General features: G+C 44.9%; 1 protein-coding gene and 1 long non-coding RNA gene across 2 annotated transcripts in view; one reads left to right on the forward strand and one right to left on the reverse strand.

The window, feature by feature from the left end:
* Positions 1-12,383, reverse strand: part of LOC149439324 (uromodulin-like) — a 59,189-nt gene that overhangs the window by 11,367 nt on the left and 35,439 nt on the right. Inside the window, exon 6 of the mRNA XM_089659210.1 lies at positions 8,740-8,894. Coding sequence (XP_089515336.1) covers positions 8,740-8,894 — 155 coding nt within the window. The remainder of the gene's footprint in view (positions 1-8,739; positions 8,895-12,383) is intronic.
* On the forward strand, positions 227-7,050 carry LOC149439325 (uncharacterized). The gene is made up of 2 exons (XR_016307840.1): positions 227-498; positions 6,100-7,050. It is a non-coding gene; the product is annotated as an uncharacterized LOC149439325 (long non-coding RNA).

A 12,383-nucleotide genomic window follows, 5' to 3' on the forward strand; every position in this document is an offset into this window, starting at 1 on the left:
GTGGCGGGTGAGTGTAAATCCCTTAGTGTATTATATTTACCATACCTCCCAACTTTCTGAGATGGGAACGAGGGACACCTATTAGCAAAAGTATGTAGACATAGGATACACCCCCTGCCATCACAGGGAAGGGAGTGTCAGGTGCACGTCTCGGATGGCGACAGCGCGGTGACTCTGTGAAAGTCATTCCTGCTTGAAATCTCCCTTTCCTCCATGACCGGCTGATATGTCATGTCCTGAGTGTGTCTGTTTCATTTCAGCTGGCGTGGGGGTTTATATTTGTGTCTGTGTAGTTTGGCCTTGGGAGGGGGAGGTGGAGGAGGAGAAGCCTCTGTGCCGAGGGTGTTGAATTGACAGGAGGATCCTTCTGTCTGCAGCAACATGGTGTGCACGTTGCCAGAAGGAAGTGTCGGGTGCGGTCACGAACGGTGATAGCGTGGTGACTCTGCGGAGACTGTCTCTTGTTCTGAACGTTCTCCCTCCCGTTGTGGTCAGCTGGTATGTCATGTCCTAAATATGTTTGTGGATTGATGTTTGGTATTCATGAGGGTGGCTGGGGTCTCATAAACATGAAAGAGCTAGGATATAGCCAGGAACTGTTAGGACGCCACCCTCTGATATCTGAAAGACCTGAAATCTTAGTCTTCTGCCTTAACGTCCACTACCCGGTCAAAGGAGCCATTAGGAAACACAGACAGAGCAGCAAGAGAGGCAGCTGAAGGCAAACAAGAAATACACTACCTCATGGTTTAGCCTAAATTGCCTATCTCTTTGTTCAGATATGAAGCCTTATTGAGCCATGGGCAAAGCCATGTCTCAAATTAACAGAGTGTTTATAACATACGGGTTTGCAAGTATCATGTGCCCCTTCCCTAAGCCACCCTACCCCTTTCACATGATATGTTTTGATTTCATTGAATTAAACAAAAGGTACAAATAAGAAATATTGCTATTTGGCATTTTGCCAAATTTTTGAAAATTATATATTTTAAGATAAGAAAGTGATATCAAAAAACTGATTTTTGGGGGTTGATATAAGTGGCGAGGGATCTTCGTGCAAAATGTGGTAATTTGGCTAATTGCCAAGTTTTGGTGATTTTTTTTCTATATAGCTGGCATCCTAGGCATAGTCGACAGGATGCCAGGTAGATATACCTCCTATTAAGAAAGGTTGTTTGAAAAAGTAATATTTACATATTGGTCCTCAGGCATAGGGAAACCTCTGTAAAAATATTTCCTGACAATTGTCGATCTCCACAAAAAAAATGGATAGAGCAGGAAATACAGCAGGGAGGAAAAACTGTATTTCTATATCATCAATGAACTAATGAGTGTGAACTGTTATCTGTACCGGCTGCGGGCAGCCAGCCACCACCCTATCATGGCGGCGCTTCCTTCTGGACGTGCGCCAAATGTAACGCCCAATATCCCCAGTGGCGGGACGCGTGTTGTAAATGTGCCACCCCTCTCACCGAGTCCCGCCCAGTGTCAGCCGCCCCATTGTTGCCCATTGTTACTTCCGCCCCAACCCAGCCATGGCAGCCATCTTGGTACACCCAGCCATGGTGGCCATCTTGGTACACCCAGCCAACACACCGGAAGGCCTACTCATCCTGTAACTTCCCTTTACCCAGTTCTGAGAGCGGACAGTATTTATTATGTGCCACCCGCAGAGCCCCAAAACCCCATCATGCCTAGTCTAGCGGGGCCCGACACCACGGCGCCACCCACAGGTGGAGTTTTAGTTCTCCCGAACGCCGGGCCAAGACAATGCAGGGGGTGCACACTCACACTCCTATCAAGACCCCCCGGCATCTTCACACCCGTACCAGAATCACACCGGGACGCCTCCACCCGATCCCTTTGACTCCTACCCCCGGATGGAGAACTGATTACTTGGAACCCCGCTCCACAAGCCCACCCAATGCCATGGACATCCACAGTAAAACCTGTGCTGGTGGCCGATGCACCCGTGATGTATGTCACTTTTACTCCATCTCAAGCATCTACCCTAGTGACCACCCTACCAGACCCAGAAAAACAGCCCATGCCCTTCTACCAGAGGGTAGTCCAGATTCAGAAGACCTACTCTGCAGCATGGAGAGACTTGGTCAGTCTGTGTGAAATAAAGGCAGGTGACGCCTACTGGCCAATAATGGAAAAAAGTTTCCAAGACGCAAGGATTGTCGATGACAATACCTTTACCTCTGGTGTGGAATTCTGTGAACAACTGCGTGATTGGGCGAGGGAAAGACTGGCCGATCCAGGCCACTAGCATCCAAGATGTTACCCAAGATAAGGCCGAGTCGGTGGAAAAGTTCCATACTAGGTTGTCACAAATTTTCTCAGATCTAGGCTTCAATATCCATAACAAGGTGCACAGCCAAATGCTGTCGTCAGCCTTCGTGGCAGGCCTGAGGGAGCCAAAAAGGAAAGGCCTTACTATGGCTTGGCCTGAATACCGTGTGCTGCCCCTAGACACCCTCTTACTAGTGGCAAAAGGCCTGGAGTCCTCCCAGCCCACCAAAAAGGCCACACCACTTATGGTTGCAGAAACTGTCCCTTACACACCGAGACCACCACCAACCTGTTTCAATTGTGGAAAACCGGGACATTTCAAAAGGGAATGCAGAGCGCCCAGACATCCCAGACAGTCGTTCCACCCACAAGCACAATGGAACCCAAACCCACAAGGCCAGCAACAACACCAAAATCCCAGACCTAGCTCAGAACACCTGGATCTCCTGCGCTAGGAATTGGGCAAGCCTGTGTCACCCTCCCCTTTCATGGCAGTGTCTTCAAAGGATCCAGGGGGCCCATTAGTGAAGGTGACCTTACCTATTGAAGGGCCCCCAACCACATTTTTAGTAGACACAGGTGCAGCCAGAAGTGTAATCAGAACAGAAGACCTGCCCGACCACTCATATCTCTCTGACATCGACATATCCTGTGTGGGACTAGATGGGACCCCCAGAGCTAGCCCACTGACTCGCCCTCTACAATTTGGGACATTGCCAGACCTACTAGCTCGGTTTGTTGTCTCCTCTACTTGCCCGTTAAACCTCCTGGGCGCAGATGTACTGTCCAGACTTCAAGCTTCTATCATATGTTCTTCAGATGGGACCATCACTGTTTCCTCTCCATTGGGGCTCGAGGACACTTCTGCACTGTGTTCCATTCCCCTGCTAATGGCCCTGGAGGAGTCACCCACTGACACCATCCCATCGGCTGTGATGGCCAGGATTCCAAGTTGCCTGTGGTCCACAGAACCTGAAGATATTGGACACCTAAAAGTCCCGCCGGTCATAGTGCAGCTGAAGCCTGGAGCTCCCCTACCCCAGAAGCCACAATATCCACTAAAGCCAGCACAATCTGCCGCCATCTCAAAGCAGATCAAATCCCTCGTGGCAAATGGGGCCCTTACTCCTTGCACCTCCCCTTGCAATACACCATTGTTTCCTGTGAGGAAACGGACACCTAAAGGGGAGCCAGAGAAGTACAGAATGGTCCAAGACCTCTGAGCAGTGAATGAGGCCACCATCCTGGAGACACCTATTGTCCAAAATCCCCACACTCTACTTGCAGGAATACCCCCAACAGCTAAATACTTCACAGTGGTGGACCTGGCAAATTCATTTTTCAGCGTGCCCCTGAATCCTTCCTGCAGATACCTTTTTGCCTTCTCCCATGACGGACAGCAATACACCTGGGCAGTTATGCCACAAGGGGCGCAAAATTCTCTGAGCCAGTTCGCCAAAGCCATGACCACCATACTTGACACATGGCAAAAGGAACATCTGGCAGTGACCCTCCTCCAGTATGTAGACGATCTCCTCCTCTGTGTTGATGACTTGTCTACCGCTGAAGATACTTCAGAAAGCCTGCTATGCTACCTTGCAGATCAGGGCTGCAAAGCCTCCAAACCCAAACGACAGTGGTGTTCGACATCTGTTGTTTTCCTTGGTCACTGTCTGTCCCATGGGATAAGACATCTCACAAGAGACAGGGTCAAGGCTGTCCTGGACATTCCACTGCCCCAAGGCCAGAAGCCACTCCATGCCTTCCTTGGACTGATCTCTTACTGCAGGGCATGGATTCCAGAAGCTTCCTTGCTGATGCAACCACTCTATGATGCCCTAAAGTCTGACCCTTTCCAGATGCCCCCAGATGCAATATACAATTTTGAACTTCTAAAGCAAGCTATTTCATCAGCCCCAGCACTAGGGCTCCCAGACTATGACAAACCCTTTAAGCTCTTTGTATCTGAACGCCAAGGACATGCTGCTGGGGTACTCACCCAATCACATGGCAACTGCCTACGTCCGGTGGGCTACTATTCCTGTAGGCTGGATGTGGTGGCAAGAGGAGGCCCCTCATGTCTGCGAGCTGTCTTTGCCGCACAGGTCCTGCTTGACAAAACGTCTGATCTGGTCCTGGGCCACTAACTTATCCTGCTTGCACCCCATGACATTGCTGCCATACTCAATCAAGTCCAGCCGAAGCACCTGTCCACCGCCAGACACTTAAGGCTTCAGTGTTCTCTCCTGTTGCTGGATAATATCACCTTGATACGCTGCCAGATACTGAATCCTGCCACCCTCCTCCCACTTCCCAAGGGGGGAGAAGAGTGAGTGAAACGCCCCTGGAGAATCCAGACGTTACAATTTTTGTTGATGGCTCCAGATTTGCCGACGGAGGAGGCAGATATCATACAGGATACGCTGTTACCACCGAGGACACAGTCCTACAGGCTGAATCTTTACCACCGACGATGTCTGCATAAGAGGCAGAGCTACAAGCGCTCACCACTGCGTGTAAACTGGCTGAAGACAAAAGAGCCAACATCCACACAGATTCAAGATACGCCTTAGGGGTCGCTGACGACTTTGAAGTCATTTGGAAGGCCAGTGGATTCCTGACAACGGCAGGCACGCCAGTAAAACATAGCGCAGCCATCAAGGACTTGATGGATGCCCTACTCCTTCCCAAGCAGGTGGCCATCTTGAAAGTAAAAGCACACAGCAGACTGAACTCAAAAGAGGCCTGAGGGAACCACTTGGCAGATATGGCGGCCAAACAAGCGGCCAGAGGACTGCGGGAAGTGGAAGGAGGGGTGGAGTGAGAAGAATACCCACCACACCCAGCATTGACCCCACACCCAGTACTGACTCTGCAAACTTTACCAGTGGACAGGAGTTACCTGAAGGAACTCCAGGAAACAGCAAGCCCAGAAGAGAAGGAAAGCTGGAAATGAAGGGGAGCGACTTTCAAGGATGGATTGTTTACATGCAACAAGAAACCTTGCCTACCAAAAACCCTATACCCAGCTGTGGTGCAGTGGGCACATGGAGCAGCCCACCTGTCCAAAACCCTTATGAACTCTCTCGCCAACAAGTACTATGTGGCACCAGGGATCACTCCACTGACAAACAATGTTTGCAGATCATGGGCCATCTGTGCAAAGTGCAATCCAGGACACACAGAGAAGACGCCACATAAACACTTGGCAGAACCCTTGTATCCCTTCCAGAGGATACAAATCGACCATATCCAGATGCCCAAGAGTGGACAATTCGAGTATGCTTTAGTGGTGGTGGACATGTTTTCTGGGTGGCCAGAAGCCTATGCTGCTACCAATTTGACTGCAAAAACGACTGCCAAGAAACTACTCACCGAAGTGATTTGTAGATATGGAGTCCCAGAAGTGATAGAGAGTGATCAGGGCCCCGCCTTCACAGCCTTAGTGACCAAAGAAATATGGGGTCACCTTAGCATTCCACACCCCCTATCACCCTCAGAGTAGCAGGAAGGTAGAAAGAATGAATGGCACTCCAGAAGCTAGAATGCTGAAAATGGCCCAAGAGACTGGTATGAATTGGCCGGACAGTCTGCCCATTGCCCTATTTAGCGTCAGATACACACCAAGGGGAGAACACTCCCTATCCCCTTATGAGATTTTGTTTGCCTCAGCCCCCAGACTTGGTTGTTATTTTCCACAACAGTTACAATTGCAATCTGATGTACTGACTAACTATGTAACCGCATTATCACGAGAATTAACCCGAATACATGCCCAGGTGTTTTTTTTTTCCATTCCAGATTCTGAGTCAGATACAGGAACTCATGGCCTACTGCCCGGAGACTGGGTAAACATTCCCTTGAGCCGAGATATGATGGTCCATTCCAAGTCATGCTGACCACAGCCACTTCTGTCAAGCTGGCGGGGAAGAACACCTGGATACACGCCTCACATTGCAAGAAGGTTCCAACCCCCGAGGACAAGATCCCGCCAGCTTCATAATGATTGTGCTCCATATCCTTTTTCTGGTAAACCTGGTGAGGGCCCAACAGGTAGCCATCACGCAGAAGGAAGTTTTGACCCTCACGTATATATAGATGCCATAGGAGTTCCAAGGGGGGGCGCCGATGAGTTCAAGGCAAGAGATAAAGTGAAGGCAGGTTTTGAATCCTTAATTCCCATAGTGACCATTAATAAGAATGTTGACTGGATAAATTACATATACTATTGCCCCGTAGGGAAAGCATCTGACTTTCTTATGTGTAAAGTCTGTGGCAAGGGGGGTGATGGACTAGCCATCACTCGTCTAACGTACAGCACAAAAGAGTTCCAGGGCACATAAGAACAGATAAATTAGGTTCCATGGTTTTATAGGGACAGAGAAAATAGTCATTTTAAGGGGGGACTGTGAAGGAATTAAGTAAAATGACCATTTTTGTAATATATATATTGTATGTATACCCTTTTTCCACTGTCTTCATAGTATTTCTTGCTCAAACTGGCTAACAGATACACCCCCTCCCATCGAGTGAAGAATGTATGATCAAGATGGAGCCTCCTTCCTGTGCTACACCCAAAACGATGACACACAAGCCCTGAAGGAAGTTTGCCTTATATGGACATGACCAATCAGACGCTTATACGTAGCCTAGTGACACTATGCTCACACGACCTCTGCACACAGCACTAGGAGTCTGCCTATATAAACTTGTGCTTTATTTCAATAAAGATGGAAGTATAATTTCTCTAAACACGGCTTCAGTGTGATTCTTCTCCTGCAAGCACTAATTAGCATACATCGAATCAGGACGGGGGCAGATACTCATTAGACAATTGGTCTACTCCAAAACATCCCCATTAACCATTTGCCGCCCGCCCTATGGCCAAATGGCGGGCGGCAAATGTCATCAACGTTCCGGGTGGACACCATATGGCGTCCTCCTGCACATGCGCAGATTGCGCTCCTGCAGAGCGGCGCAGCGGCTTGATCTGTCATCGGCCGTGTACCTCGGACACGGCCGATGACAGATCTGAGTATCGGCCCTGTTGCCGGTACCATGTGACCTGCTGTGACCAATCACAGCTGGTCACATGACAGTTGTATACAATGGATGGCTTCATTCATGCCATCCATTGTATACTACTGCCTAGCTGTGAATGGTCACAGCTAATCACATGCACATGTCATGTGATTAGCTGTGGCCAAATCACAGCTAAGCACAAAAAAAACAACAAAAAAAAACCCCTGAATGAATCGATGTCATTCAGGTAAATGCTCGCTTATAGCAAATTAATTATTTGCTATAAGCAAATTGTGTAAAAAAAAAAAATACTGATCACTTCCCCAAAGTAGTACAATGTTACTATGGTAACATTGTACTACTTTGGTCATAGTGAAATATGAAAAACAAATCTTAAAAAAAAGAAAAAAAATGTAATAAAAAATAATAAAAAAATAAAAAAAATATATAATTTTTTTTTTCATACTGTCACCAGTCAGTGTCCCCGAGCACCGCCATGCCAGTTATATGATGATGCTGTACTGCACTGGTGACAATATGTAAAAAAAAAAATAGTGAAACAAATTTTTTTAATTTTTTAATTTTCCGAAAAATTATGACAAAAAAAATACAACTTCAAAAAACTCGCCATGCCTCTTATGAAGTACGTCGGACTGTCTACTTTGCAAAAAGGGGTCATTTGGGGGATATCTGTACTGTTCTGACATTCTTGGACCTCAAGAAATTAGATTGGCTGTCAGTACTTCAGGATTGATCAATATTCAAATCTATACCATAGTTTGTGAACTCTATAACTTTCCTACAAACTAAAAAATACATCCTAATTTGGTTTTCACCAAAGACATGTAGCAGAATACATCTCGGCCTAAATTTATGAAGAACAATTATTTATTTGCAAACTTTTATAACAGAAACAAAGAAAAACTTTTTTTTTTCAAACTTTTTGGCTTTTTTTTGTTAATTTAGCAAAAAATAAAAACCCCAGTGGTGATTAAATACCACCAAAAGAAAGCTCTAGTTGTGTGAAGAAAATGATAAAATTTTAGTTTGGGTACAATGTGGTATGACCGCGCAATTGTCATTCAAAGTGAGGGACAAATGAGGAGGAAGGAGGGACAGTCCCTCAAAATCAAGGACAGTTGGGAGCTATGCATTTACTGATTACTTAGCATGCACTTGAACATAATTAAAAAAAACTCCAAGGCTAGGCCTGTACTAACAATATATAGTACAAAATATCATGCTCCTGGATCCACAAAAATCTAAGCCATATACAGTATGAATTGTATTCATGTTATGTTAAAAATATCATAAACCCATTAATGGATATGAGAGGTTAATGAAGGAAAATGAAAAATTATGTTAGTGTCTTTACATAAGCAAAATGCTTATATAGTTAGTGTGATATTTGTTTCTTACTGTTTGGTTATCTTTCCAGGCAGTTTCAGACTTGTTATCATATCCCGTTTATACACACATGTAAAGTTAAAGCTGAGATTATTGAATCTGATGATTTCTGTATCCAGGACTCCAATGTACACGGTGTTGGAAATATTGATATAGGATTCATCGTACTGTGGAAAGAAGGGAATACCGACAAAGTTTTTTAAGCAAACAGAAACAAGTTAGACGTTTTACTTCAGAAATTTGTTTTTTCGCTGTCACGTAATTAGCAATGAAAAACAGCTTTGAAATACAGAGGGTTCACTTCACTCTGCCTAATGGAAATGAAGCCTGTCAATCGTTGAGCCCAACAATCAACAAGCTTCCCCTAGCAAAAAATGAAAAGGCTTCAGCCGTGCATGGATCTGCTGGGGGGGGGGGGGGGGGGTGGCATGGGGGGAAGGGTTTGTGAAGAGACTATGTAGCACCCAGTGGCCCCAAAGATAAGGTCTTCATGAATCATAGATTGGTAAGTGAAAAATTTATAAAAAGTGTGTAGTGAGCGCAAAAGGAAAAAAAGCTAAACCACAAGTAGCTGCCACAAAATGGCAAACCCACTGCATCCACAAAAAACATACAGGTGAAACTCGAAAAATTAGAATATCGTGCAAAAGTTCATTTATTTCAGTAATGCAACTTAAAAGGTGAAACTAATATATGAAATAGACTCATTACATGCAAAGCAAGATAGTTCAAGCCGTGATTTGTCATAATTGTGATGATTATGGCTTACAGCTCATGAAAACCCCAAATCCACAATCTTAGAAAATTAGAATATTGTGAAAAGGTGCAATATTCTAGGCTCAAAGTGTCCCACTCTAATCAGCTAATTAAGCCATAACACCTGCAAAGGGTTCCTGAGCCTTTAAATGGTCTCTCAGTCTGGTTCAGTTGGAATCACAATCATGGGAAAGACTGCTGAACTGACAGTTGTGCAGAAAACCATCATTGACACCCTCCATAAGGAGGGAAAGCCTCAAAAGGTAATTGAAAAAGAAGTTGGATGTTCCCAAAGTGCTGTATCAAAGCACATTAATAGAAAGTTATTTGGAAGGGAAAAGTGTTGAAGAAAAAGGTGCACAAGCAGCAGGGATGACCGCAGCCTGGAGAGGATTGTCAGGAAAAGACCATTCAAAAGTGTTGGGGACTTTCACAAGAAGTGGACTGAGGCTGGAGTCAGTGCATCAAGAACCACCATACACAGACGGATCCTGGACATGGGCTTCAAATGTCGTATTCCTCTTGTCAAGCCGCTCCTGAACAACAAACAACGTCAGAAGCGTCTTACCTGGGCTAAAGAAAAACAGACCTGGTGTGTTGCTCAGTGGTTCAAAGTCCTCTTTTCTGATGAGAGCAACTTTTGCATGGAGAGGCACACACTGCAAGATGCTTGAAGTCCAGTGTGACGTTTCCACAGTCTGTGTTGATTTGGGGAGCCATGTCATCTGCTGGTGTTGGTCCACTGTGCTTCATTAAGTCTAGTGTCAACACAGCCGTCTACCAGGAGATTTTGAAGCACTTCATGCTTCCTTCTGCAGACGAGCTTTATGGGGATGCTGACTTCATTTTCCAGCTGGACTTGGCACCTGCCCACACTGCCAAAAGCACCAAAACCTGGTTCAATGACCGTGGGATTACTGTGCTTGATTGGCCAGCAAACTCGCCTGACCTGAACCCCATACAGAATCTATAGGGCATTGCCAATAGAAAGATGAGAGACATGAGACCGAACAATGCAGAAGAGCTGAAGGCCACTATTGAAGCATCCTGGTCTTCCATAACACCTCAGCAGTGCCGCAGGCTGATAGCTTCCATGCCACGCTGCATTGAGGCAGTAATTGCTGCAAAAAGGGCCCAAACCAAGTACTGAGTACATATGCATGCTTATACTTTTCAGAGGTCCGATATTGTTCTATGTACAATCTTTGTTTTATTGATTGCATGTAATATTCTAATTTTCTGAGATTGTGGATTTGGGGTTTTCATGAGCTGTAAACCATAATCATCACAATTATGACAAATCACGGCTTGAACTATCTTGCTTTGCATGTAATGAGTCTATCTCATATATTAGTTTCACCTTTTAAGTTTCATTACTGAAATAAATGAACTTTTGCATGATATTCTAATTTTTCGAGTTTCACCTGTATACAAAAATGGTGGAGCACTAATGTGTATATCATAAATACAGACAGCAAAACTGCCATCTGTAGTAAGGAGACCTGGAAGCTGCTGGGAAGTCTCCATACTCTGACTTTGACCTGCTGAGATTCACCCTAATCGGACCAAGGGCCGAGTGATGGCGTGGAGACATTATACTTTGTTCAGAGGGATTTCTACATAGAGCCCAGCTGTATTTGTTACACATCCATTTCGGCCGTGGAGGGGCTATATCTTTTTGGAGGAGTTACATAAGATCATTTGTTTTTTGCTTCTGGTGAGTGCATTAGCATGAAGGATTGTCATGAATATACTTTTCACTAGATGTCACTCCATCTCATTCGTTATTATTCAACACTTTTGGACACTTCCTTTTTGGACTTTTTTGCTATTTTATTCATTTATGCACTTATAATGCTTTAGTCACGGACTGAAATCATCCAGTGCTTATCTGTTCCTGTCCTAATTTATGACGCTAGCTTTGAAATGTGCGCACATTGGAAGACACTCACGCTGACACACAAGTTCAGTCTATGAATACTTCTAGTTTATTATAATGAGAAAGTGAACTTATATATGCAGAATGATGCGAGAGTCATGTGACAACAGCATAAGCATTATATTATTCTTTGATTGGTCATTTCCACACGAAAACAATCTCCGTCATGGTATAGGTGTGATCTTCTTCCAGGCCTTATCTTATAGGAAAACAACATTCCTTTGTTACAAGTTGGCACGGTGGGAGGGGGGCAGTGTGTGTGAGCAGACATTTCTTAAGCAAAGATTTCTTATAGTACCACAAAGCCCAGCAGGCTGAAAATATTCACACAACATATATATTAAAGTATAAAAGTAAATATTTATAAAACTTATAGAAATAGCGTATATATATATTCAATAGGAAACGAAATAGGCATTTTACCAAATCCATCACAGTCCCCCCTTAAAATGACTATTTTTACTCTGTCTCTATAAGACCTAGCTCATCTGTCCTTATGTACCTTGGAACTCTTTTATGCTGTACGTTAGACAGGTGATGACTATTTCATCACCCCCCTTGCCACAGACTTTGTACATAAGGAAGTCAGATGCTATCCCTACAAAATTGTGGGATTACTATTGGCGGGGAGGGACCGTAATGGGGTATAAGGTTTTTCTTCATCTATCATGTGGGGATCCTCTTGCTCCTGGTTCAGGAAGATAGGTGTACTGTTGTCTACAGCTTTGCTCATCAATTTCCTCACACATGGTATAACACAGCATACAACCAGGGCCAGGAGAATCAAAATTATTAATACAGTTACCCCTTTTTGGGCAAGTATCTTTTGCCACCCACTCATCCAACTGAAATATTGATCCCACAAGTCTGTGATCCCTGAATTCTTTTTCAACTCAACTGACACATCTTCCAATTTCTTTATAGACAGAGTAACCTTACCATTCGAGCCAGTATTGTCAGG

The sequence above is a fragment of the Staurois parvus genome, unplaced genomic scaffold (assembly GCF_062004578.1).
Source record: "Staurois parvus isolate SC_StPar_1 unplaced genomic scaffold, SC_StPar_1.0 ptg001134l, whole genome shotgun sequence".
NCBI classification, from domain to species: Eukaryota; Metazoa; Chordata; class Amphibia; order Anura; family Ranidae; genus Staurois; species Staurois parvus.